Source organism: Cryptosporidium muris, genomic scaffold (genome assembly GCF_000006515.1).
Source record: "Cryptosporidium muris RN66 scf_1106632373475 genomic scaffold, whole genome shotgun sequence".
NCBI classification, from domain to species: Eukaryota; Apicomplexa; class Conoidasida; order Eucoccidiorida; family Cryptosporidiidae; genus Cryptosporidium; species Cryptosporidium muris.
Window position 1 is genome coordinate 177,734 of NW_002196574.1, and position 26,797 is coordinate 204,530.

Sequence of the window (26,797 nt, forward strand, 5' to 3'; positions counted from 1 at the left end):
TATTTGTAATTTACTTAAATAATTAAATTTTTTTTTAGAGATAATAGAAAATATATTTATTTGCCATTATAAATGCTCTATTATTATTCGTTATATATCTTAATTTCACTTTTTTGAATTAAAACTCTACTAATACTAGAAATTTTTTAAATAATTAATACCAATTTTACTTTAAATATTTGATATGTAATACCGGTACTGCATGCGACTTTAATGTGGACTTAGTTATGCATGAGTATCGGCATTACATCTAGAATAGACAAAGTAATCTTGCTGCAGTTTCTAAAATAACTAAATGATTACATATTTACCTGATTTCTTTTTAGAAGAAGACGAGGAATTTAATGCTTCTAATAACACTTTTTTAAATATCCAGAAATCAGAAGAACTGGTTACTAACAATCTACAAAATGGTATGTTGAAGGCAAGTAATAATAAAAACTAACTTATATTAAATAATTTTTTTCTTATGATAGCGGAAATTATAACGGGTAAACTAAAAGACATTATAAACTTAGGAAAAGTAAATGATGAAGCAATTAGTGTAAGTTAATATACATAATAGTTATTATTTTGCTTAGGCTTGCAGCCTATATTTACTAATAACTATTATTTTTGACTTTATAGTTAAGTATTGAAGAAATAAATAAAAGTATTGAGGAACTTAAAAATATGGAATGCCAAATTATGAGATACATTGAAGAACAATCTTCACTTGAGTCATCTATACATAAAAAGTTTGAGGATTTTTATCTACTTGAATTGCAAAATAAACAAATGATTATAGCAAATAAAATGTCAAATATTCAAACATATTCAATCAAAATTAGTGAACAGTATGAGAAGCAAAGATATAATAGAACTATGAATGAAAAAAAAGAGAAATCTTATAAGTTGATGATTCATGTAAGTTTTATTTTTATTTTTATATCAATCAAGAATAAAATTCCTAAATTTAAAATAAAACAACGAAACTAGAATTTTTTCTTGAAATATGAATTAATTTATTATTTTGGTTTAGGAACAGATGAGTTGGAAGGAATTGAAGAATTATTGGAAAAATAGACAAATTGAATATGATCAAAGGTACAAACAGTTACTTAATCTTAATGAATATATTGAAGATAGATTTAAATCATTAAATACTGAATATAATAATTTGATTGAAAATAAAAATAGAGTAATAATAAATAAACAAAACTTAGAGATGTTGTTAGAGGTTTCTAAAAAGGAAATAGAAGAAAAACTGAATGGATTAATTAAAGAAGATAATTTAATAGCAGATAAAATAATAAAAAGTAATAAGACAATAGAAAATCAAGAAGCAGAACTAAAGGTGATAAAATCTTCAATTAATGAGAGTTTACATAGCTTGGAAATACTAGAAAAAAATAGACTTACAAAAGAAAATGATTTGGAAAATATGTTGTTATCAATAAAAGAGAAGGATACCATTTTATTAAAAATCAATGAAATATATGCACTTGAGAAATTAAAAGTTGAAAAGTTGGCCGGGTATTCCAAGGAGAGTGAACTTACAATCCAAGAAATTAAGAAGCTTGAGATACAACTTCAAAATGCAAAAGATAATTATGAAAATATCAAGAATAGGGAAGTTGAAGATTTGTCAAACTCAGAGGGTATTATTGAATTGCATCATGTTGAAAGAGCAAATGCAGAATTAATGGAGGAGATACATATTTTGGAACAAAGTATTATATCATATGAAACTTCAATACGTATGGAAGCAGAAAAAATAATAGAAAAGAAAGATATTAGCTCAGTTAAAGATACTAGTTCAATAATAAATACTATTAATGAAGTTATTGAAAAAAAAGAGAAAGAAATGGATAAGGGTTTATTTGAATATTTTAGTAGTACAAATGAAAAAGGTATAAGTGAACAAGATATTAAAGAATATATTACTAAAATCAATAGTATATTAATAAAAGAAGCAATAAAAGGAAAAGTGGGTAATCTAAAAAGAAATAAAGCTGAAAGTATGCGAAATATGGAGAAATTACTTGTGGAGTCACTGACATTATTACAAAAAATAGATGATGAAGAAGCTCAGAGTGAACAATATTTTAAAAATAGCCCATTACAACAAATTCTTATGCAGTATAAACTAGATTCTAGTCAGTCATGCAATAATAATCGACGCCTCTTAACCCCAACAAAGGTAAGTAAGAAATCTATTGATACTTAAAATAGCTCATTGTACTTGAAAATTCTCTTTAGTATCAAAATATGCTAATGATATATCCTAATAAGAAGACAACAAGATGTGATGACGATATATTATTTGGATCTGACTTATAAAAAGTAAATAAAATTATTGATTTTTAGTAACAAATAACTATGATATGAAAAAAATATTCAAAATTTTGATTTTATTGTGAAGACAATTGTCTAAAAGTTAGACTTTAAGTATTCAGATACACCGACATGAGAGGGGGTCATACCCTTTAGACCCTTCTTCCAATTAGCAGGACATACTTCACCATGTTGCTCAGTAAATTGAAGAGCTTCAACAACACGAAGTGTCTCCTCAACAGACCTTCCAAGTGATAAATCATGTACTACTTGAGATCTTACAATACCTTCTCTATCAATAAGATAAAGTCCCCTTAATGCAACTCCCCCCTCAAGAAGAATTCCATAGTCCCTACTAATTGAATGAGTAATATCAGATATTAATGGAAAACTTATTGAACCAATACCTCCTTGTTCTAATGGTGCACGACGCCAAGCAGCATGAGAGTATTGTGAATCAACAGACACCCCTAATAACTGAGTATCCAACTTCTCAAATTCCTTGGATGCTTTATGGAAGGCCAATATCTCAGATGGGCATACAAATGTAAAGTTAAGTGGATAAAAAAACAAAACAACATATTTTCCACGGTAGTCACTCAATGACACGGTAGCAAATGATCCATCCGGCATCACTGCACTAGCAGTAAACTGTGGAGCTGGTTTTTGTACTAAAGATGGCATATTTATGAAATTACTTATTTCTTAGAAGTTCTAATAAGTGAAAATGGATTAAGTAGAATTGTGTAGACGAGCACGTGTAAATAAAATAATTGCGGGATAAAAGAGAGGGAGGTATTAGAGAGCGTTTTAGGAGGGTTTTCTTTTTGTGTTAATGGCATGATATTAATATAGTGAGTCCAGTTCTACTAAACATATAAACTCAATAGAGTGCATGTATAGAAAGTATTTAGAAAATAGAAATCAAGAATATATAGGAGTTATGTATAGTTATCAAAGAGACTAGCTAATGTATATCCACTTTTTAAAGTTGTTAGTTTACAGGTAGAAAAGGTATCCCAAGAAGAAACTAGGGTGATACAAAGTCTTAGAATTTGTGAATTCCTAAAGGCAGTCAGTTATACTTATATTTAAGATAGTAATAATATTTGGTTTTTCATCGTGATACTTACTTTTTTGAAGTAGATAATATCGCTCTAGAAGTTTTTACTGAAAAATACAGTATATCAAAAATAACAGATATTGAGCCAATACTTCCCAAAGTATTAGTAATAGAGGTTTGAATAATTGCTCTTAGTATTTGGTTTGATAGTATATTTCTTGAGATTCCCTCTCTTCAATATAAAGTAGGAAATGGAATTAGATTACAATTAGTATTTAATATTAAATATATTTCAAAGAAAAGCTTACACTTGAATTAAAAAGTATACATTTGTACTGGTCTTTGAGACAGATTCCTTCATTATAGAATCTTATTCAATAAGGGAGTTAGCAAAGTTATATAGTAATCAGAAATGTAACCAAAAAAAACTAAAATAAAAAAATTAGTAAATTCTCAATTTAAAATATATATAAAATAACACCTATTTGAACATTTTACTTTTTTTTTTTTTCTATAGGGAGCCATGAAAGCTGAGAGATTTGGAGTTAATATTATTATGGCGCTTGTGATATTAGTATTACTAAACCTTAATTTATATTTTGAAAGTTTAACCATGCATTAGTTACGCGGTAATATGTTAACATAGCCTATATAAATTTAAATTAGCTAATATAGTACTATTTTAGTTCAATAACTTCGATTAGTAAGATATTTTGATATTAGAAATTAAAGTAAATTACTTATTATAAATATAATTAGGGTTATTTAAACAAAAGTAAATTTTTCAAGAAAAAAAACGAAACCTCTTCATGATATTACATTTAGGGCATCTAACTTGGATATCTCTATTTTTATATTATGCTAAGAAGCAGATGGAGCTTATTGATTACTCAAACCATGTACAGCAAGATGAATGTGCTATACAGTGCACATTAGATTTTTTTCCTCATTGTGCAAGTAATGGTGTAACATATATAAATGAGTGTTTTTATGAAAGAGCTCGTTGCAGAGATCCCAAAATACAGCTTTTAAAGATACCTGGAATACCATGTGGATTATGGAGTAATATAGATGCTACAAGATATACTGGCTGTGAAAGGCCATGTGAACCAATAGCATTTCCATTTTGTGGAACTGATGGTATTACATATCTAAATGAATGTGCATTAAATGTTGCATCATGTGAAAATCCAAATATACAATTAGCAAGATTACCAGGTATTCCGTGTGGTAGTGATCTTTATTTAATAGAAAATTCAACCGAATGTAATCAACGATGTTCCGAACATTATAGACCATATTGTGCAAATAATGGAATTACATATAACAATTATTGTGAATTCCGTAAGGCTCAATGTAATAATTTAACTTTATCAATTGTAGGTTTCCCAGGGATACCATGTGATAGTCAGCTATTTGATGAAAATATAATTAAAGAACAACTTAGTAAATTAAAATGTTCAATTTCTAAAAAGTGTAGTAATTATGTATTTCCAGTTTGTGGTAGTGATGGTATAACATATAGAAATAGTTGTTATTTTAAAAAAGCACGATGTAAAAATCCACTTCTTCATAGAGCAAATTTAATAGGTCTCCCATGCGGTTCTTATGTTGGTGATAGTATTAGTGATATTATTAATAATATCCCTAATAGGCCAAATAATTCAAATATTACTGAAGTAAATAGATGTTGGTTTAATTGTACAAAAGTGTGGAAATATCCACTTTGTGGTTCAGATGGAATAACATATAGTAGTTATTGTGAAATGAGAAATGCATTATGCATTGAACCAGATTTACGCCTTGTAAAAATACCTGGTGTTAAATGTGAGAGTGTATTTCAATTTATTAGACCAATTGAGATTGATAAGTGTCAAAATAGTTGTACTTATGGTAATGAATTATTATATATGTGTGGAAGCAATCATAAAACATATTATAGTTTTTGTGAGCTAAGTATTGCAATGTGTCATGAACCAGAAATATTTTTATTAAAACCTATGGGTGAACCATGTTCTATAGAAGATAGACGCCCAGATTTAGAAGCAAAAGAAAAACTTTATAATACAGTATATGATGATTATTACTCAAGTTTACATTTTAATAATACTTCAGAAGATTTACTTAATTATAATTATCTTTCAGAAGATAACATTGATCAGCCATACAAAGTAGTTGATAGACATATTGAATCCGATATGAAATCAGATATTTTAGATATGGATCAAGATTTTAATGATTATAATGAAAATGATCTTATAAATTCTAGAATACAAGAGATTTATGATAATAATAATAATAATATATTATCTAGAAATAATAGTGGAATTTATCAAATTGAAAGTAAATCAAATTCAACAAATTTTGGCATGAAATTATTAGGAGATTGCGATTTTGATTGTAGTGAATCTCCACTTATTCCACATTGTGGTAATAATAAATTAACTTATATTTCTGACTGTGCCTTTCATAGAGATAAATGTAGAGATTCAAAATTAAAACTAATATCTGAACCTGGAATTCCATGTTCTAGTATACCGGATTATCAGATATCAATTTATAGACTTAAAAAGTGTGCAAGAGATTGTTCAAATGCTCCAATAACATATCATTGTTTGAATACAGGACAGACAGTAAATAGCTATTGTGAATTTTTATATATGCAATGTTTATATCCTAAAATAAAAATAGGAGGTCCTGTAGGAATTCCTTGTGACGGTATATATGTATCAAGTAATATTAATACACAAAGAAATATTTGGTAAATAGCTTGAAATTTAACAAAAAGTTATTTTTATAATATAATGAATTACATAATATAATTTTAAACAAAATTTACAGAACTTCTAATTAAAAGATAAAAATGAAATCGCTTCAGAAAACTGTAAATAAGAAAACCAGAAAAAAATTTTTTTTAAATATTAATATATATGATATTTCAATATAAAAAAAACTTACGACTTTAATCCTTGCTTTTATTGTTGCAATTTTATCGTTCAAAATATCAAGTTTCCTAAATATTATTGGAAATATTTAATTCAATTTATTAAGAAAAAGTTATTTACAATTAGATTATTAATTAAATAATCATAATATAAGCAAAGACTTACATATATTCCAAGTCCTCTTTTAAATCCAAAATATATGGTATCTCATCTAATTTTAACTCTAAAAAAAATCCAAAAGCTAACTCAACAAATACCATAGTAATATCGGGTCTAATATATATATATATATTTATTTATTTACATTTAATTAATTAATCAAATCAAAGTGTTTAAAATAAAAGCAAAATAAATAATGAACTTACATATTGGCTTGGATATATACATCACAACCAAGGTCAATACTTGTATTCAATTCACTTAATTTCATTGCAGAAAATAAAGAAATATTCCTACGTAGTCTTTGTCTAATAATTAACAACAAAAAGGTAAAGGTAATTAAATAATTTATTCACTTTTTTTCCTTCAATAATTTAATTAAAAATTGGTAATATTATTGATTCCTTACATTTCATTGATTTTAATAAGAATTTCTTGTCTCTTATCTATTAATTGTTTTAAATCTTTTTGGAGAACTTTCTCAAGAAAGTTTTCATATTTAGTAATATCATTACTCTCGAGATTCATTGTAAAAATTAATTATATTGAATTTAATAGTACAAGACTTTAAATTTAAAGATAAATGTCAACGCGCTGTGCTACAAAAAGTACATAATAATATAGAAAGTGATCTTTCTATAATGAAGGCGAATTTGACAATATATATTAAATAATTTTATCTTAAAATCAAGGTCTCTTATCCTTAATATTACTAAATAGTATAGGATTATATTGGATTTAATTATAAAAAAGATTTTATAGTTATTAATAGTATTGTGAATTCAGTGAAATATTAATATATTGAAATCTAATTATAAACAAAAATAAAAGTAAAAGATTTAATGATTTAAAGCAATATATATAGCCTTATTTCTTTGGCATTTAAATATAACAATTTTATTGCTAATGGTATATCTTAATTATGTTTAGTGACTTACATTTACTATGTTATTTGTATCTTCATTTATATATGTAGCTTTACAGTTAACAATATTATCACTATATTTTGAATGATTAGATGAAGATGATTCATTTTTGCAGTTTAAGTTATCCAATATTGAATTATCTGTTTGGTTTGATACTTGAAATTGTTGACTATTACCATCTTCATTATTTGATAATTGGGAATCTGGTATTTCATCTACTTTTATTTCCTCTCGACTATTTGAATCCCATGAAATATTAAATCTTGTTAATCTTGGTGATTCAGATAAAATAATTCTTTGTAATTTTTCAATAATAGGTACATCAGGTGGATTATCTTCTAATATTGGATCTATATAAACATTATGAACATAATATCCAATTCTAATAAACTCCTCATTTCTATATGACCCCAAAATTAATACAACAGCCATACCATGAATATCTTCTGCTGGGATATGTGTAAAATTTGGTGATGGTGCATGGAAAACAAATTTTAGAGCTCCTCTTGTAATTGGCCCTAGTGCAATACAATCTAATTCTTGATCCATATCTCTTGATTCAGCACAGCTTATATATGTAATCTTCCACTCTAAATCTTCTTGTAAATTTTGTAGGCATTCAAATGAGATTTCGAACTCAAATGGATCTGTAATACCTGCCGGATTTTTACCCACTTCAACAGATGTTACATTAACTAGTGCCATTATTAAAAATAAATATGAAGTATTTAGAATAATATATAGAAACTGGGTTTTATTAAGCAGATATAATGATATATGGAAAAAAATTTGAGTTATTTTAAATATTATCCAAGGATTTTCTTAATTTGATTTTAGGAAGAGAAGAAAAAAAAAGAAAAAACAGAAAAGTCACAAGTGGGAGCGCCTGATAAATATATTAAGTATGTGATAGTAGAGGTTGTGTGTGAAGGGGTTTTTTAAGTTTTAGAAATTTAATATAGGCGCTAAAAAAGTGGCACTTTAAATTAAGAGGGTATCGATATAGCTTGCTTAAAGAAATTTGCAAGCTAAGTGAAAAAAAATAAGTCAGATACTTAAAGTAAACAAAATTAGTTGAAGAGAAAAGTCTTAGTAATAATAATAGAACACTTTTTATTTAATTATTTATTATTAATTTCGTCTTTAACTAGATTATAAAATATTGATATACAGTTATTGATAATAAATGGTAAAATAAAGTTGGATCTTGAAAAATATCATAGTGAAATTATATATATGAAATATTATTGAGCTTATATTGAAAGATTTAATAGTTAATTTTTTTTTTTTCTTTGTTTTTAACGAGAATTTATAAAGTAATTGATTTAAAAAATATGATAGAACATTATATTGATGTTAAAAATGAATCTATAAATGGATCTATTCAGAACATTATAGAAATATTGAAGGAAATGGAGATATTTAAAAGTAATGTTGAAGAAGAGTTACATATTATACTTAGTAATAATAAATATTTAGAAACTGAATTAAGAAATAGTACCGAGATGTGTACATACTGGAAAGGACGATATGAATCATGCTTAGCTTCACTTAGAAATTTAAATAATGAAATATTAGTATTAAAAAATAATCAAAGTATGAAACAAGATAAAGTAAAGATGATAAAAGGGATAAAGTGTAAAAAGTGTGGTAATGATATAGCTGATATAAATTTGAATACTAGTGAATATAAAGATGATTCTTATAATTTAGAGGTTAATGATATTACAAAAAACATTTTCTATATAACAAATATACTTGCCAATGCTGTTTTGATTGATAATTCTACAGATAACAATATATCAGATTTAGAAGATAATTTAAATTCTAAATTAAAAGAATTTGAACTTAAAAATCATACTAATGAAGTATTAATTGACGATCTAAAACATAAAATAAATTTAAGGGATCAGAGTATAATACAATTACAGAGAGAAATAGGATTATTAAAAGCACCAAATATTGTAAAATCACATATACCAGACTTTACTATAAATATAAATACAAAATTGGATAATTTTGAGATTGAATATAATGAAGTTTCAGTACAAACAGATTCAGATTGTAATAATTACTTATTAAATAATATTTCAGAAGATATGAAGTTGAATATCTTAGAAGAAATAGAAAATAATAGATTTAAATATATTAAAACAGAAGATATGGTTTTAAATTTAGAATCCAATAATAAAGAATCGGAATCTGGATATAAAGAAGATTTTTCGGACAAATTTAATTTAATTGAAAAGAGACATGAATTATCTGTATTTGATAAACCTGAAAATTTAGAATCTGAATCAATAGGAATGAATGAGATTTCATTTAAATCAGATGAATTAAATATGAACAAATTAGAATGTTTAGTTTTAAATAATAAAGATGATGATTGTTTATCTGGATTATCAAATTTACTATATATTCAATATTCAATATCACAAGATTCAGTTATAGATGAATTTCAAAAGACTAATTTTGTAGAATCTAGAGAGGAAGAATTAGATAGTAATATTAAGATGGATAATAAAATTGATCTAAATGAAAATGAAGAGTTTGAATTATATGGTAATAATATTAAAATTGGTAATGATATAGAAATAAGGAATAATATGAAAGAGATTCATAACGCATTAGATATTTTAGTAGATGGAGTTAATAATAATAATAAATCAGAAGTGATATTAAATAAGAATGATAAGTATAATAGAGATAATAATACTAGTCAATCAATCTTTTCATCTTTTTTGGATGATTTTATGAATCATATATCTAATACTTTAGAGGAGAATATAAATCATCCAATAGAAAAAGAAATATCTTATGATAATAAGCTAAATAAAGATATATACTCAAATAAGATTATTCCTGATATTACATCTAAAGCATCATCTGCACTTTCAGCAATATCATCAGTTATATCTTCTGCAATTCCACAAATAAATAATCAATGGGATAATAATAGCCTTTTATTTGATAATAAAGATGAACATATATTAACAAACAATGATGGATTTTCTAAAGATATTGATAGTATAGAATTCCCTGAGGAATATAACAATAAATTATATATAGATTCTGTAATTTCGGAGTCTAATAAAGTAAAATGTTCTGAAGAAGATGAAATAATAAAGGATAATAATCATGAATGGGATTTTGATGATAATTGGAGTATTTCAAGTAGTGATAAGGATAAATCTGACAATAATAAAGAAAAGAATATAGAAGTATGTAGTTCATCAAAATTACAATTAATTAGTGAACAATTTAGAATTAATGATACTAATAATAAAGTCTTAACTGATAATAATTTGTCTGAAAATGATATAATTGAGAATCAGGATTTAAATAATAGTGGTTGGGATGATATTGAATTTGATGATTGGAATATTAGAGAAGATAATCAAATAATAAATTTAAATAAGGATATTAATTTGAATGATGTACATAAATCAGAAATATCTGACTCTTATATGGACAATATAATTATTAATGAGAATATGGATAAATATGATAAATTAGAAGTTAACATAGATAAACAAAGTGAAATTTTGGGAGAAAATAAATTAGAGGATATTAAATATATACCTAATGATAAAGGTTCAATATCTGAGGTTTTTGGAACAAAAGTAGAAGTAGATTTATCAGATTATAATGAAACTAAAATAATAGAAAATTTTAATATTGATAAATATGAAGAAATGAGTGTGGATTCTAAATCTGATTTTATTAGGGGACATAATTTATCTATTAATCAAGATATTTCAGAAATAAATTCTAATAATGAATTGACTAAAGATGAAAATTTTACAATAGATAGTTTGGGATTATTTTTAGATAAAAATGAAGGTATTAATACAGAAAATAATGATTTATCTTTAAAGCAAGATATAGAGAAGCTTGTAATTAATGTTGAAGATTTGGAAGATAATACTAAGTATAAGAGTAGAGTAAATATATATAATAATATGGAATATATAGATATAGCTGAACCAATATTAATAATGGATAATCCAGAGTATTCCAATAATATTTCATCTTCTAAACAGAAAACTTGTGATATTAGTTTAAATTATAATGTGATGGATAATCTGAATAATAAAGAAAAAAAGGATTTATCTTTTCTAATATCAAAAGAGATGAAATATGAAGAGTTAAGTGAAACAAGAGATAATTTAAATTCATTTGATAAAATTGGATCAGATATTTGTAATGGTACAGAAATATCTCATTCTGTTCTTGATAGTAGCGTTAAAAATGTAATTAATGATATTGAAAATAAAAATAAAGAGCCTCTACTTTTTAATCAAAAAGAAGATAGTAACAAAGTTGAGTTACAGTATGAACTTACTAGGTCTTTGGATATTAACAATAAGGATCATCAAGAAAAGGACGTTAATATTATAACTACAAATATTAACAAGGATAGTGAAGAAAAGGATGTTAATATTATAACTGCAAATAATGATAATATTGATTTTGAAAATAATGTATCTGTTTTTAAAAATAATCTAACGAACTCTCTAAATTCTTCAGAATCTATTTTAAACTGTAGTAATAAGAAAAATGAAGATGATATTTTAGATACATGGGGACATAGTAATTGGAATAACGAACCACTTAATATATTAGATAAAAATAGAATTGATCTATTAGAACAAGATATTGAAATTTTCAAGACTCATGAAATAGATCATTATAAAATAAATGATTTGAGTAATAATTTGGATAGTGAAAGTATAAAGTTGAGTGAATACCAAAACCAAAAGGAACATGAATTAGATAAAAAGACCCAATTTGAAAATATAACTTATGAAGGGAACTATATTCATCAAATTGACAATATAGAGAATCATATAGAGGTGGATAAATTAAGTAATAATAACTTAAACATATTACCAGACCAATATTCTAACAAAGATTTTGAAAATAAGAATAATAAAGAATATAATATATTAAAAAATAATAGAGCTCATTTCAATTCTTTAACAGACGAGTGTAAAAATAAGGATTTGTTATCACTAAATAATTCTGAAAATTCTCAGGATGATCATCTTAATAATTTACATAATTATTCGGATAGTGATGTTTTTGAATCTGAAATTGAAAGGGGGAGAAAACAAGAATATAGTAGAGAAGATATAATAGATATACCCAAATTTAATAAAGAAGTTTCCGAAAAACAGAATGAATTAATTCATGAGGATGATATTAGTGAATTATTAAGTCATAATAAAGAGGAATATAACAATATTATTGATCATGATTATGGCTTTAGTCCTATTCATATTCAAGATTTTAAACGAATAGATGAAGCTCATTCTGAAATTAGTAATATGTTAGATTTTGGAGATTCTGTATGGGGATGCAATAATTTTGACTCAGAAAGTGATAAGGAATCTCAACATTCTGAAAAAGTGGATTTAAGTGTCTCTGAGTATCAAAGTAATATTGAAGGTGATAGAAAATTAAAAAATGATCATTTTAAAGGAGATGTATGTGCTAGTAAAATAGGGATCCAAGACCAAGGCACTACTACTTTATATAATCAACAGCTTATAACAAATCAAATTTCATGGGATAGTTGGAGTAGTGATGTTAATGAAGATGACAACCAAAGTAATAGTGAATGTTTAGCTAATACTAGATCTTTTGGAAAGCAAAGTGATATAAATATCAATAGTTTAGAATATAATCAACAAAGTGGTTTAAAAGTATCCCCATCTTCACTTAGATTATCAATTAATCAAACTAGTTACGTCGAATGTGGAAAATTAAATAGTCATATACATAATAAACAAAGTGAGAATCAAGAAATTTTAGATTGGGATTTAGATAAGTGGAGTGATAATAATAGTTCAAATGGAAAAAATACTGAAAATGAAGTTGAAGATAGAAATTTAACTTATTCAAGTAAAGAAGTAAAGGAGATATCTTGGGATGATGACTGTTGGATTGATGAATCTTCACTGGATAGTGATTGCATGAAGGATTGTGTAGAATATCAGGGAACATTGAGAACTAATGTGAATACAAGCAATTAAAAAGTAAGATATTAATTTAGAGAACCCAGGAATTTGTAATAATTTTAAAAATAAAGATAAAGAACATATATACTCTCAGGAACAAGCGGTATGGGGGGACTTTGATATTTAATACATAATTATTTGCATGCATACATATTTTTGTAGAAGTACACAAATTAGGGGAAATCTAAGACTTTTAGATTAGTGATTATTCTTATTCTTATATAATTTTTTTTATTTCTAAGTACTGTTAAGCTATATTTGGTGTATATTGTTTCATTAGTTTAAACTGTAATTTTCTTGGTGAGGTCATTAATATTGCGAATTCTAATATTACCTGTATTATATTTATTGGAGTTGGGTGTATATTATCTTTTTTTACTTAATATATTATAATTATAATCCAATAATTGTAACATAACTAAAAGAATATTTCACAATTGCAGATTAAATTTCGTAAAAAAACTTACCGAATATTCTCTGATATTACCGGGAATTATAGAACTGGATGAAAATACCCACATAACCATATTATAATTTCTTTTTTTCCTAAAGTAGAATTTTGGGACTTGATATGTCATTATTTACTGATGAAAATAATGTAATAATTAATAATGGTAAAGTTATGAAAAAAAGGGCTAAGACGGTTGAAGAACGTTATCAAAAAAAAACTCAAATTGAACATATTTTATTGCGTCCTGATACATATATAGGTAGTATAGAATATCATGAGCAAAGTTTGTGGGTTTGGGATGAAATAAATAATAAGATGGTATATAAATTAATAAATTATGTTCCAGGATTATATAAGATATTTGATGAAATTTTGGTAAATGCCGCAGATGTTAAGGCTAGAGAGATCTCAATGATAAATAATGAAAGATGTACCTGTATAAAAGTTGATATTAGTAAGAGTAACAAGAGAATTAGTATTTTTAATGATGGAGATGGGATTCCTGTTGAAATACATAAGGAATATGGTGTTTATGTACCAGAACTAATATTTGGCCACTTATTAACATCAGATAATTATGATGATAATGAAGATAGAGTCACAGGAGGTAGAAATGGATTTGGTGCTAAGTTAACAAATATATTTTCAACTGAATTTTGTGTTGAGTGTGCTGATTCAAATAGCTGTAGGCTATTTAAGATGACTTGGTTTGATAATATGTCAAAGAAAACTGATGCAATCGTAACTAATTATAATGGGAAGTCTTATGTTAAGATAAGTTTTAAACCAGATCTTGATAGATTTGCAAATATGAGAGAATTCGATGGTGATATTCTTTCGCTATTATATAAGCGTGTGTATGATATAGCAGGAACTTCTGGTGTTAAGGTATACTTAAATGGTAGTTTGTTACCTATAAAGGATTTTAAATCTTATACATTATTATATTTAAAATCAAAATATCTTAATACTCATAATAATTTAAGTGAAGAGAAAACAAATAGTAACTCTCCTGATAAAGAAAATAATGAGGGAATTGTTGATGAAAATAGTGAGCAAGCAATAAAAGTAGCTGCTAGGACAACACGCGCGGGTAGGAATATCTTAAATAAAAAGTATAATGATAAAACTTTGTATGATGAAGATATTGATGATATTTTTGATGATGATGATGAATGGGAAGGTAATAATAGATGGAAACAAGGAAAGAAGAACACAACAAATAAACTAACGGGAAAAATGAAGACAACTAAGGCTAGAACTGATAATGCAACTAAGCATAATTTTTCTTTATCTTTAAATGGTATTAATGAATTAGGAAATAATGGAACTGGACCTTTAATTATTTATGAAGATCATCCAAAGTGGGAAATTGTTATTAGTGAATCTGATGGGCAATTTCAACATGTTTCATTTGTAAATTCAATATGCACAATTAGAGGTGGTACCCATATATCATATATATTAGATCCTCTAATTGCAGCAATATTAAAAAGGGTCCAAACAAAAAATAAGGGTGGTATTGATATTAAAAACCATCATGTGAAAAGTCATATCTGGATATTTATACGTTGTTTAATAGTTAATCCATCGTTTGATTCGCAAACAAAAGAAACTCTTACTACAAAAGTAGCGAAATTTGGTTCAACGTGCCAATTATCCGAAAAGACAATTAATAGTGTTGTTAAGAGTCCAATAGTTGAAAATGTTTTAATGTGGGCTCAAATGAGACAAAGTATGGAGTTAAAAAAGAAAATGAAGACAAACCAAAAGAATTCATTATCAAGTCGTCTACTAGGTATACCTAAATTAGAAGACGCAAATGAAGCTGGGGGTCCAAATTCAAGAAAATGTACACTAATACTGACAGAAGGAGATTCGGCTAAGACATCTTGCTTGGCTGGTTTATCTATTGTTGGACGTGACTATTACGGAGTATTCCCATTGAAAGGAAAACTTCTAAATGTTAGAGAAGCCTCTTTTAAACAACAGATAGGAAATATAGAAATACAGAACATTTTAAAGATTTTAGGTATTAGTATTGGTACCAAATATGAAAATGGCCCAATTAATTTGAGATATGGATCACTAATGTTAATGACAGATCAAGATCATGATGGTAGCCATATTAAAGGTTTAATTATCAATTTAATACATTATTACTGGCCTAGTTTAGTTCATTTTAATGGATTTCTTAAACAATTTGTAACTCCAATTGTAAAGGCAAAAAAAGGAAATCAAGAGTTGTCTTTTTTTACATTAGTTGAATATGATAAGTGGAGAAAAGAAAGTAATCCTCATGGATGGAAGATTAAATACTATAAAGGTTTAGGTACTTCGACAGATCTTGAATTTAAAGAGTATTTTACTAATATTGAGAATCACAGTATAGAATTTGACTGGTATAATGATGAAGATGATGAAGCTATTGATATGGCATTTAGTAAGAAAAGAACAGAAGATAGAAAAAAGTGGATTGAATCTTACCAAGAAGGTACATATATTGACTACTCAATGGATAATATTTGTAGGTCATTACGATACAGAGATTTTATAGATAAGGAGTTAGTATTATTTAGTAGATATGACACAGCAAGGTCTATTCCAAATGTTATCGATGGATTAAAGCCTGGACAAAGGAAAGTTCTATATTCTGTGTTTAAAAAGAAGCTGAATAATGAGATGAAAGTAGCACAATTAGCTGGTTATGTTGCTGAACATAGTGCATACCATCATGGTGAAGCTTCTTTACAGAGTACTATTGTAAATATGGCGCAAGATTTTGTTGGAAGTAACAATTTGAACTTACTTCAACCATGTGGTCAATTTGGTAGCAGGAAAGAAGGTGGCAAGGATGCAAGTGCTGCCCGTTACATATTTACAAAATTATCTACTTGGACTCGTTATATTTTCCCAGAAGCTGATGATCCATTGTTGATATATCTGCAAGATGATGGTCAACAAATTGAGCCTTTATTCTATGTACCAATTATACCAATGGTCTTAGTTAACGGTGCTGATGGTATTGGTACTGGATGGAGTTGCTCTGTTCCAAACTATAACCCTAAGGATATCATTAATAATCTGAAAAGAGCCTTAAGGGGTGATATAATGATGCCGATGACACCTTGGTATAGATCATTTAAAGGGAAAGTTACTCCAATTAAACAAAAGAATAGGAAAAATCTTAGTAAAAGAAAAAATTTAACTGTTAAATTGCAAGATAATAACATTGATATTTCCCATAATAATGGTACAGTAAGTCATACAATTACTGGTTGTTCACAGTCAGAATTAGATGAAGATCATGTAATTTTGACTATAGATCCTGATGATAATTTAGAATTAGGTGCAAACTATGAAACATTTGGGAATTGGTATAGGAAAGATGATGAAACATTAATAATTACAGAATTACCAGTAAGAAGATGGACTCAAGATTATAAGGAGTGGTTAGAATCTACATTATTACCACCTCTAAATACTCCAGAAGGTGATGATATAGATCATTCATGGATAATGGATTATCGTGATAACTCATCACATGATAGTGTACATATTACAATTCGAATAAAACCTGATAAATTCATACAGGCTGAAAATGAGGGTATCGAGAAGGTATTTAAGCTTAAGTCTACTTTATCTACAAGTAACATGACATTATTTGATAATAACTCCCATATAGTTCGATATGAAACTGAATTAGATATTTTGAAGGAGTTTATCCCGACAAGATTACAAATGTATGAGAAAAGGAAACGATATTTATTATCTAAGCTAAATTATGAGAGAGTGATCTTGGAACAAAAAATCTTATTTTTAAACTTGGTTATAGAAGATAGGATGAAAATTAGTAACAAGTCGAGATCTATCCTAGTTCAAGAATTAAAAAAAAATAATTTAAAGTCTTTAAAGGATATACAGCTGTTAACAGAATGGAATAATTTTAAAAATGTAGTAACTGTAGATCAATTGGAAAGTAATAATTTAGATGTTGATTGTAATAATGAACAAATACCTTGTGTAGATGATGAAATAAAGGAATTTGATTACTTATTATCACTGCCTCTATGGAGTCTTACAACGGAAAGAATGGAGTTATTAAAGGATGAACTCAATAAAAAAATTGCAGAATATAATAATCTTAAGAAAACATCTATTGAAGATTTGTGGAATAAAGAACTAGATGAATTATTGAGCGTAATTGAATGTGAAGAAACAAAAAGAGAAGTTATTGAAATGGAACATAAGAAGTTAATCCAAAAAAGAAGACTTTCTATTGATTGGAGTGACAAGAAGAGTAAAGGTAAAGAAAAGAAAAGGAAAAAGAGTAATTCTACTAAACTATCAAAATATATATCTAAGAAATCAAATATATTTTATGATAATAGCGATGACTATTGTGAAGATAATATAGAAGATTGTTTAAATGAGGAAACAGACGAAGATTTTATTTCAATTAAAAAGACAAAATCTAAGACAAAATCTAATAATAACAGTATCTCACTAATTGGTGGTTTAAAGAAAAATGTGGTGAATAAATCAGTTTCTATGGATAGTAGGCCTAAGTTAGGGAATACACTTAAAAATGAAGTAATCCTATCATCAACAACTGAGGGGATTGATTCAAAACAAGATGGGAACTCTTCAAATTCACTGGAAAGTCTCTCTTTATTGCAAAGATTACAACAGAGATATGGTTCTTCCAACACTCAAGGACCTAACACAGCAACTACCCTGAATGATATACTTCATCAAAATAAACAGAAAAAGATGACAATTTACTCTACAAACAAGCCAATTGAGCTTAAACCTAGCATAAATATATTAGATAATAACAAGAATACAGAAAGAAAAGAATCCTTAAGAATTTCCAGTAGACTAGCCGTAACAAGGAAGACAGCATCTAAAAAAAATGTTAAGATCTTCAGTGAGGACAAGAATGAAGATGAGAATGACAATGAGGAAGAAGATGATGAAGTCATTCAGATAGATGAAGATGATTCAGAAAGTGAATCATTTGAAGAAGAAGATGATATAAGTGACTTCTCTTATTAATAAGAATAATATTTTAGAAAATGGCAAATAGGCCTCATATCCGGCGGTATAAATCTAAATTTTCTAACTGTTCACTAGTATGAAAACATATCTAATTCATTTCTTTTTCTAATTATTTGTTTATATTTCACCTTTTTTTATTACTTATGTCTCGTGGGAATCAGAGAGAGATTGATCGTCAACGTGCTCAAAGACGGCAGGATAAATGTGCTCCTAAGAGTGGGAAATCAATTATTGAAGTGAAAGATAAGCTTTTAAGTATTGTTTGTAATGTATGCAAACAGTCCTTTATGTGTACAGCAAATAGATCAACCTTGGAGTTACATGTAGATTCGAGACACCCCAAATTGATCTTTTCACAGTGTTTTCCAAATATGTAATTTTTTGAAAGGACATCCAATATATTAATAGGAAATCAAGACAAATTCAATAGTAAGTTATCTGCTACTTTAACCTTCTAAATCTATAACTTTTAATTTAAAAGATAGTTACAATTGTGAAACATGCATATAATAAGGCAATTGGATAAGCTATAAGAAACCTTTGGTGTTTCAATGACACGGTCAGTTCGAAAAATCTGGAAGCTGTAATTGTACTCCACATATTAAAAAATATAGCTATTGAAATCCCAATTTTACTACGTAGTGAATATATTACAGAAATACCAGCTAATAATACAATAGGTAAAAGTGAATATCCAAGTATAGACATTGTAGTATATAAATCAATACTTTGTTTATTGCTCATTATATTTAATAGAATATATGTCCCTAAACAACTTAATATTCCAATCCCATAGATATATCCGAAGTGTATCTTTCCTGCCAATAATAAACAAAATCCTAAGCATCCAATTAGTAAAATAGGACCTGCCATATCCCACTCCATTCCATTCATATTATTTTGAAACAAGATCACACACTTTATATAGTTCCAAATATTTGTAGGATTAATTCCTAGCTCTTCCAACAATGGGGGCTCATCATCTATATATAAATCATCATTTTCAAAACCGGAATTATTCTGTTCATCAGAATTTATTCCATTAGAGGACCAAAATGAAGGCTTCATAAAGGAAGAAAGTGTCGAGATTATGGATGAACTACTTCCTGAAGAAATATTATAAGATGTTGTTTGCTTTGTATATGAATTAAATGACGACATTTGACCTGAAGGTATTACAGGTACTGTAGAATCCATAGTAATTGTAGTTGGAGTTTGCAAATTAGATGATGGTGTAGTCCCAGGATTGTTTACTAGTTTAGAGATATTAAATGGACTAGTTATTGGATAATTACTATGAGTAGCTTGTTGAGATACTGTATTTGAAATATCCCTAATACCTTGATTTTGTGCAAGAGGTTGACTTGAGAAGTAAGTACTATGACTCAAATGTCTGTATTGTTGATTATATTGATTTTGATTATAGTGGTTAGGCTGATTTGGATATTGATAAGATTCATGTGTTTGAGATGTAGGTATATTACCAAGTCTACTAATATTCACATTATAACCCCTATTTAACTCCTCTTCCTCCGCCTTCATCTTATTTGCTGTATAAAATTGTAGTGAATTTATTTCAGCCATTTTCAGTACTGCTTGTTCCTTAAGCATACAGTAGCCCTAAAGTATATGAAAGTATATTTAGCGCTAAAAACATAGCGCGTGTATTCGTTATTTTTTAGATTGTGATTCTTAGTATTATACTTTCTAACACTTTCAATACTTATACTTTAAAAAAAAAGGATAATTATTTTGTCTCAGACATATTTAAATTAACTTCTAGTGATTTTTATCTATAAATAGATCCTTAATGAGAGATTCTCTACTTTAAAAAGATTGCTAATAGTACTAAAATTCTAAGTGACCAAAAAATTATACTAGGTATAAATGAAATTTCAAGAAATAGAGTAAAAAGTCTACAAAAAGAATACTCCAGTATAACATATCGAACATAATATAAAGAAAGAAAAGTCCAGAAATATCTATACCAGAAAACACTTCTATACTTATAATATATTATAATCTAGTCATATATCCAAATATATTCAAAACTATTCAGAAATTTCAACATACTCTTGATCAAAAATCTGCATCTTCAAATGTTCAAGACCTTCACCAGAATATGAAACTAATGGTGATATTTCAATATATTTCACACTATTACAAATAATTGAATTAACCTTTAATAAAAAGTCTCTATATAATTCAGACATAATCTTTTGACAATTAGTAGGTGTATCTTGTCCAGTAGAACTCTTAATAGGTGCAAATTCATCAGATCTTAATACTTCCAATCCATAAACTTTATTTGCAAATTTAAAACAATCAAAAATAAAAAGTTCTAATTTAACTCCATTCACATCCTTAGGTTGTATAATCTTGTTAGTATCCAAATCATAAAATGGAATTTTTTTAATAGCTTGGTGATAAACAAATTCTTTGTCTCCCATTTCCTCTACAAAGGTTAATTTCATATTATGGATAGCTATACTACCATGACTAAATAGCATTTCCCCAGTATCCTCATTTATAGAGTTATTTATTTCATCCCCCATTTCTGTATATTCTACAATACATGGCATTAATAATTTACAATCTTCTGATGATGTATTCATAACATTTTTATATATCTTTTGAGCTAAACAGCCAACTTTTTCTAAAGGATCAAGACGAGCTACAGTCTTAGTTGCAATATCTAAATTAAAGGTGTGAGAATATCCTATAAATAATGGATCAGCAATTTTACATAGAGGATTATCAACAGTTGAAATAAAGATATATTTAATACCTCTTCTTTTCATATCTTTAATAACACCTTGTTCCTTCATGCTAGCAAAAATTCCTCCATTCCCATTAGGAGATTTATTTATAGTTGAAATATTAGAGAGCATTAAACTCTTTGAGTTTATATCAATACATGGTAACATGGACTGCTTAAATAAAATGACATTTTCTTCTTTTAACCCAAAATTCTTGTTTAATTTAAAAAATTCACTTATTGCAGAATAGTTTGAAGAAGATGTCATAATGTATAATGGAATTTTATTCTCATCAGCTTTGCAAATCCTTGTTAAACATATAATTCGTTCACACATTATCTGAAATAAGCTTTTCTTACTAACAATACCAATAGGATATGTTCCTTTTGGTCCATTCCATCCAAGTCTTGTCCCGTCACCTCCCGACATTATTATAATCCCAACTTTACCATTTTTAATTAAATCAATACCTTCTTGATAAATATAGTCATAAATACCTTTTGGGATTGTTTTAATATCTGTTATTAAACATCTCTCATCTTTTATGTTATCTTTTGTAATTTCTATACATTTCTTTGCTTGTTCTATAGTATTACATTCTTCCCATACAATCCTTTTTGGAGGAATAAGGTGATATTTTTCTGACATACTAGTCTTAGATATTTCATATATCTTCATCAAGTAATCTATATCAATGGATGACAGATCATCTAAAAGTTTACAATATTCTTGAACCCTATTTTCATCATTTTTTAAATTTTTTAAATACCAAGCTAATTTTTCCATTCCATTATTTAATAGACACTTGTAAATTGTATCGAATCTATGTATCATTAATTGCTAAATACTTAATTGTTCAGAAATAATATTTATCCTTTATGTAATAGAATAGGTAAGACTACTCAATTGCAAAATACTATTAGTTAATTCATAGCGGTAGAAGAAGTCTTAATGTTTAATAATAGTGAACTCACTATTATATTTTTATATTTATAAAATATTCAGACTGTTTATTTTATTTCTATGAATTATTATTTATGAATCTAGAGGCACTTTTTGTAGGTTACTGTGAAGAACTAGAATCATATCTAGATGATTCTGAAAATGAATTAAAATCTCTAGAAAATAAAAGTATAGATGAAATTAACAATAAGAAACCAACATTTCAGGCATTGATATCTTCAATTAAGGCTTTATATTCAATAATTGAGGTAGAGATTGATTTAATGACGACAGATAAACGAAATGAAAATCAGATGAAGTTAACAAAGTACAGGCAAAGATTTAATATATTACAAGAACAGATAGAAAGTTTACAATTGGGAGATTTAGACATGTTAAATATTATACCTAATACTAAAAATGAATTAATTACAGACAAGAATTTATCTATAAAGACTCACTATAATACTAGGAAACAAAGTAATAGTAAAGTTATACCTTTACACTCAAATATTCAAAATAAAGATTCAAAATTAGTCGAGGAATATTTATTACAGAGTAGACGTTTGCTAGAAGAAACAGATAGATATGGTCAACAAGTTTTAATGAATCTTAATACACAACGTGAACAGCTACAAGGTAGCAATAATAAACTTGACAGGATATCCCAAACATTAGAAAGTTCTTCACAAGTTCTAGATAAAATGACTAAATGGTGGTATAAACTTATATAGAAATTAAACAATCTTCTTTTTTTATTTCCTATTATTAAAAATTCTCTTACTAATAATATTAATGAGTAAGTTTCTTCATCTAATTTATACATAATATTAGTGCTATATATTAAGATATTTAATATATATTAAAGCAAACATGAATAGTAATTATAGACTTATATTTAGAAATATTTTATAAAGTGAAATGATGAAATATAACATTCAAGTATTTGTAAATTTATATCAATATAAGAAATACTTATTTATCATTTTTGGTTATACTAACACATTACTTTTTTCTTTAATAGTACTTATAATATTATTAATAATTTACTATAAATATAAACTATTGATAATTATTTACATCTATTTAATAATTACAATAATTAAGTTATATGAACTTTACTACTACCAAAGTTACTAAATTCTAATTAAATAACAAAAAGTACTAAATACATTAATTATATATTAAAAATATAACATGTACCCCTTTCTCTGTTTGTAATTTTCTGTTTCAGTACCCAATACAAAACCTTATCTATTTTATATTAAGATACTTCAGTATTTTTAAAGTATATAGTATTTAACAATAGTGAGTGGTATTTTTTAACTCCATATTAAATATAATAAGTAAAAATACGAGATATAAGAATTAAATTTATATACATTTAATGTAGAATTTAATATTTTCATCGATATCCATAGCTTTAGAGAATTTTTTTATATAAAACCTATTTAATATTAAGTAAGACCACAATGATAATATTGAAAAATAGTACCTTTATTATCTACTGTAAATCAAATGAAAATTCAGATCATATATGACAAGACTTATGAATTTTCAGAGTATAATAAATAAAAAATGAGATATTACATACATGGACAAATATAAATAATGATCTAATACATATTTAAAATAAACATGAGTTTACTAGGTCTATTACTGCCTCTTCTTAAATAAACATTTTACCGCCAAAACGAATATTTTTTGATGTGTACCGATTGGAGGTATCGAGTTTGGGCGGTTTAGATGTTATATTGGCTATGGGATATTAGTATTTTAGATAAAGTTTAAAAATAGAATATAAAATAAGGAATTAGAGATATTATTTATTGAATTTAAATACAATGGGTAAGGTAAGTCAATTCGAGATTTATTATATTTCCATATTTATATTTTGGAATATAACCTATTTTTGTTTTATATTTTCCAAATATGGATATTATATTGTTTAGAACTAAAATTTACATTTGGTGCCTTTAGGATTATTACAAAACTTTGGGAATATCGAAAGATGCAACAGATCAGGACATTAAACGAGCTTATAGGAAGTTGGCTGTGAAGTATCATCCAGATAAGCAGACAAATTCTAGTCCTGAAGCTAAAAAGAAAGCAGAAGAAATGTTTAAGGAATTAGGTGAGGCTTATGAGGTACTTAGTGATAAAGAGAAACGAAGTATATATGATCAATATGGCTCCGAAGGTCTGCAAGCTGGAATTGGAGGTAACGGTGCTGGAGGAGCTGGAATGGGTAGTGGTATTTTCATAGATCCGAATGAAATATTTGCAAGATTCTTCGCATCAGATCGTGCTGGTACATTTGGAGATGATGATAGTGGTTCATTTTTCTTCAGTGGACCAGGAGGTGTATTTAGGCAAGTACACATAAATACTGGAGGTCATGGTCCAAAAGGAAACTCTAGGCAAGCTCCAAAATCTCATGAAGTACCTCTAATGGTTACACTTGAAGAATTATATACAGGGAAAAGAAAGAAAATAAAGGTAACTAGAAAAAGATTTGTTGGAAATAAAGTTAGGAATGAAGAAAATATAGTAGATGTAGATATTAAACCTGGTTGGAAGGATGGCACAAAGTTGACATATTCTGGAGAAGGTGATCAAGAAGCTCCAGGAACAACTCCGGGTGATTTAGTGCTTATAATACAGACTAAATCTCATCCACGTTTTGCTAGGGATGATTATCACTTAATTATGAAAGTTCCAGTACCTCTTGTCCGTGCCTTAACAGGCTTTACTTGTCCAGTAATTACACTTGATAATAGAAATTTACAAATACCAATACAAGAAATTGTTAATCCTAAAACAAGAAAAATAGTACCAAATGAAGGCATGCCAATTAAGAACCAACCTGGACAGAAAGGAGATCTAATTCTTGAATTTGATATAATATTTCCAAAAAGTTTGACTCCAGAGAAAAAGAAACTTATTAAAGAAGCATTAGAGTAACAATTATTAGAGTAATTAATTATCTTAAATTCCTAAAATTTTGAAACATTAAAATATCCTCTTAATTTTATAAATGGTTGTCTTTGAATTATTTAGATTTCTAAAATTATTTAATTTTTTAAGTGACCTTTAGTTTCTTGTTATATAAACTTATACTTATATACTGATTTCCTAGATATTATAAAAAAAGTAAATTCAAACGATTACTTTTTGTATAAGATTTCTCTTCAAATTCAAAATATTTCTATTGTTAGGCTTTTAATATTACAATATCTATATATTTTATCACAATCAAGCAATAAATTTAACTTTTTTTCTTATTAATACCAATATTTGGAATAAGTTTAATAATCAACTTGAAGAATTCTATACTTAACAATTGAGATTAAAACATTTTGCTTACATTTTAAAATATTAATTAAACTAAACAGATTTTGATATAATTTGATATTTGTTAAGCTAATATTAAAAATTTATAGTAAATATTTTATTATCCTTGGAGAATTTTCTTATTATGAACTCATCACTACTTTATTGGAATATGTGTTCTGTACGAATACTTTACTGATATTGTTTGAGTCTACTAATATATGTGTATTATTATTAGCACAATTAATATCTTTGTGATTTTAATGTATAATAAAAGATTACTAATCCTTAGGTTGAATACTTTTTTTTTTTTTTATTTTTAAATGGATTGTAGTAATATTCCCAAGAAAGAGTTCTGTACCCAAAATGCTCAATTTATATAAAAATTATTAGGAACTTCTTTAATATTACATTTTTTCAAGTTGAACAAGAATTTTAATTTATAGGTAAAAGAATCTAAAAATCAAACTATATAGTATTCTTTAAACTATAAGCTTATCAAACATATTTCAATTAGTTAATACAAATGATCAAATACTATTTTAAATATTAAACTTAAATCTGAACTTTGAGATAAAAATAAAAATTCTGTGATATCTTTTTAGCATTTGATAGCTTGTACCTATAAAAGTAAAATAATTTAAAAACTCACCATATAACTATTTTATTTGACTATGGATTATATTTCAAAATAATATAATATAAAAAGTAAAAATTAAGTATCTAAATTATATAATAATTCATTTTGTCCTACATATACAAAGGTTTTATTATGATAGTATTATTTAAAAAGTTTGTAGTAGGAAATATAAGTTTTGT

The 26,797-nt window shown here is 26.4% G+C and overlaps 12 protein-coding genes across 12 annotated transcripts, besides 31 other annotated features; 7 read left to right on the plus strand and 5 right to left on the minus strand.

The window, feature by feature from the left end:
• Positions 1-62: part of a sequence feature (AT_rich) that runs on past the window's edge.
• A 77-nt stretch (positions 63-139) lies between these two features.
• Positions 140-160: a sequence feature (AT_rich).
• A 135-nt stretch (positions 161-295) lies between these two features.
• On the plus strand, positions 296-2,209 carry CMU_012870 (uncharacterized protein; the record flags this gene model as incomplete). The annotated part of the gene is made up of 4 exons (XM_002140926.1): positions 296-413; positions 477-544; positions 628-906; positions 1,022-2,209. The coding sequence occupies 4 exons, from the start codon at positions 296-298 to the stop codon at positions 2,207-2,209; spliced, it is 1,653 nt and encodes a 550-aa protein (XP_002140962.1).
• Positions 430-466: a sequence feature (AT_rich).
• Positions 2,210-2,412: 203 nt separating the features above from the next.
• Positions 2,413-3,000, minus strand: CMU_012880 (AhpC/TSA family protein; the record flags this gene model as incomplete). Its single annotated transcript, XM_002140927.1, has 1 exon — positions 2,413-3,000. One exon carries the CDS (start codon positions 2,998-3,000, stop codon positions 2,413-2,415), a length of 588 nt encoding a protein of 195 aa, XP_002140963.1.
• Positions 3,001-3,651: 651 nt separating this feature from the next.
• Positions 3,652-3,672: a sequence feature (AT_rich).
• Positions 3,673-3,799: 127 nt separating this feature from the next.
• Positions 3,800-3,857: a sequence feature (AT_rich).
• A 230-nt stretch (positions 3,858-4,087) lies between these two features.
• Positions 4,088-4,137: a sequence feature (AT_rich).
• Positions 4,138-4,251: 114 nt separating this feature from the next.
• Positions 4,252-6,144, plus strand: CMU_012890 (kazal-type serine protease inhibitor domain-containing protein; the record flags this gene model as incomplete). Its single annotated transcript, XM_002140928.1, has 1 exon — positions 4,252-6,144. The coding sequence occupies one exon, from the start codon at positions 4,252-4,254 to the stop codon at positions 6,142-6,144; it is 1,893 nt and encodes a 630-aa protein (XP_002140964.1).
• Positions 5,666-5,689: a sequence feature (AT_rich).
• An 8-nt stretch (positions 6,145-6,152) lies between the features above and the next one.
• Positions 6,153-6,217: a sequence feature (AT_rich).
• An 8-nt stretch (positions 6,218-6,225) lies between these two features.
• CMU_012900 (uncharacterized protein) lies at positions 6,226-7,011 on the minus strand (the record flags this gene model as incomplete). Its single annotated transcript, XM_002140929.1, has 5 exons — positions 6,226-6,261; positions 6,338-6,392; positions 6,490-6,597; positions 6,690-6,791; positions 6,893-7,011. 5 exons carry the CDS (start codon positions 7,009-7,011, stop codon positions 6,226-6,228), a joined length of 420 nt encoding a protein of 139 aa, XP_002140965.1.
• Positions 6,281-6,332: a sequence feature (AT_rich).
• Positions 6,407-6,477: a sequence feature (AT_rich).
• Positions 6,599-6,643: a sequence feature (AT_rich).
• A 130-nt stretch (positions 7,012-7,141) lies between the features above and the next one.
• Positions 7,142-7,171: a sequence feature (AT_rich).
• Positions 7,172-7,219: 48 nt separating this feature from the next.
• Positions 7,220-7,254: a sequence feature (AT_rich).
• A 17-nt stretch (positions 7,255-7,271) lies between these two features.
• Positions 7,272-7,335: a sequence feature (AT_rich).
• Positions 7,336-7,409: 74 nt separating this feature from the next.
• Positions 7,410-8,114, minus strand: CMU_012910 (anti-silencing ASF1-like protein, putative; the record flags this gene model as incomplete). Its single annotated transcript, XM_002140930.1, has 1 exon — positions 7,410-8,114. One exon carries the CDS (start codon positions 8,112-8,114, stop codon positions 7,410-7,412), a length of 705 nt encoding a protein of 234 aa, XP_002140966.1.
• Positions 8,115-8,519: 405 nt separating this feature from the next.
• Positions 8,520-8,547: a sequence feature (AT_rich).
• Positions 8,548-8,743: 196 nt separating this feature from the next.
• Positions 8,744-13,447, plus strand: CMU_012920 (uncharacterized protein; the record flags this gene model as incomplete). The annotated part of the gene is made up of 1 exon (XM_002140931.1): positions 8,744-13,447. One exon carries the CDS (start codon positions 8,744-8,746, stop codon positions 13,445-13,447), a length of 4,704 nt encoding a protein of 1,567 aa, XP_002140967.1.
• Positions 8,965-9,001: a sequence feature (AT_rich).
• Positions 10,060-10,129: a microsatellite.
• Positions 12,330-12,371: a sequence feature (AT_rich).
• A 346-nt stretch (positions 13,448-13,793) lies between the features above and the next one.
• Positions 13,794-13,832: a sequence feature (AT_rich).
• Positions 13,833-14,003: 171 nt separating this feature from the next.
• On the plus strand, positions 14,004-18,941 carry CMU_012930 (DNA gyrase/topoisomerase IV, A subunit family protein; the record flags this gene model as incomplete). The annotated part of the gene is made up of 1 exon (XM_002140932.1): positions 14,004-18,941. The coding sequence occupies one exon, from the start codon at positions 14,004-14,006 to the stop codon at positions 18,939-18,941; it is 4,938 nt and encodes a 1,645-aa protein (XP_002140968.1).
• Positions 14,806-14,868: a sequence feature (AT_rich).
• Positions 15,019-15,058: a microsatellite.
• Positions 17,767-17,788: a sequence feature (AT_rich).
• Positions 18,942-19,087: 146 nt separating the features above from the next.
• Positions 19,088-19,321, plus strand: CMU_012940 (small conserved protein, putative; the record flags this gene model as incomplete). Its single annotated transcript, XM_002140933.1, has 1 exon — positions 19,088-19,321. The coding sequence occupies one exon, from the start codon at positions 19,088-19,090 to the stop codon at positions 19,319-19,321; it is 234 nt and encodes a 77-aa protein (XP_002140969.1).
• Positions 19,322-19,418: 97 nt separating this feature from the next.
• CMU_012950 (Yip1 domain-containing protein) lies at positions 19,419-20,528 on the minus strand (the record flags this gene model as incomplete). The annotated part of the gene is made up of 1 exon (XM_002140934.1): positions 19,419-20,528. The coding sequence occupies one exon, from the start codon at positions 20,526-20,528 to the stop codon at positions 19,419-19,421; it is 1,110 nt and encodes a 369-aa protein (XP_002140970.1).
• Positions 20,529-20,995: 467 nt separating this feature from the next.
• CMU_012960 (UDP-N-acetylglucosamine pyrophosphorylase, putative) lies at positions 20,996-22,537 on the minus strand (the record flags this gene model as incomplete). Its single annotated transcript, XM_002140935.1, has 1 exon — positions 20,996-22,537. One exon carries the CDS (start codon positions 22,535-22,537, stop codon positions 20,996-20,998), a length of 1,542 nt encoding a protein of 513 aa, XP_002140971.1.
• Positions 22,451-22,471: a sequence feature (AT_rich).
• A 140-nt stretch (positions 22,538-22,677) lies between the features above and the next one.
• Positions 22,678-22,705: a sequence feature (AT_rich).
• A 35-nt stretch (positions 22,706-22,740) lies between these two features.
• Positions 22,741-23,379, plus strand: CMU_012970 (uncharacterized protein; the record flags this gene model as incomplete). The annotated part of the gene is made up of 1 exon (XM_002140936.1): positions 22,741-23,379. The coding sequence occupies one exon, from the start codon at positions 22,741-22,743 to the stop codon at positions 23,377-23,379; it is 639 nt and encodes a 212-aa protein (XP_002140972.1).
• A 103-nt stretch (positions 23,380-23,482) lies between these two features.
• Positions 23,483-23,512: a sequence feature (AT_rich).
• A 160-nt stretch (positions 23,513-23,672) lies between these two features.
• Positions 23,673-23,751: a sequence feature (AT_rich).
• Positions 23,752-23,817: 66 nt separating this feature from the next.
• Positions 23,818-23,841: a sequence feature (AT_rich).
• Positions 23,842-24,437: 596 nt separating this feature from the next.
• Positions 24,438-25,725, plus strand: CMU_012980 (heat shock 40 kda protein, putative). The gene is made up of 2 exons (XM_002140937.1): positions 24,438-24,498; positions 24,626-25,725. Exons 1-2 carry the CDS (start codon positions 24,490-24,492, stop codon positions 25,607-25,609), a joined length of 993 nt encoding a protein of 330 aa, XP_002140973.1. The 5' UTR covers positions 24,438-24,489; the 3' UTR covers positions 25,610-25,725.
• Positions 25,696-25,731: a sequence feature (AT_rich).
• A 281-nt stretch (positions 25,732-26,012) lies between these two features.
• Positions 26,013-26,103: a sequence feature (AT_rich).
• Positions 26,104-26,279: 176 nt separating this feature from the next.
• Positions 26,280-26,303: a sequence feature (AT_rich).
• Positions 26,304-26,656: 353 nt separating this feature from the next.
• Positions 26,657-26,719: a sequence feature (AT_rich).
• Positions 26,720-26,797: the final 78 nt, after the last annotated feature.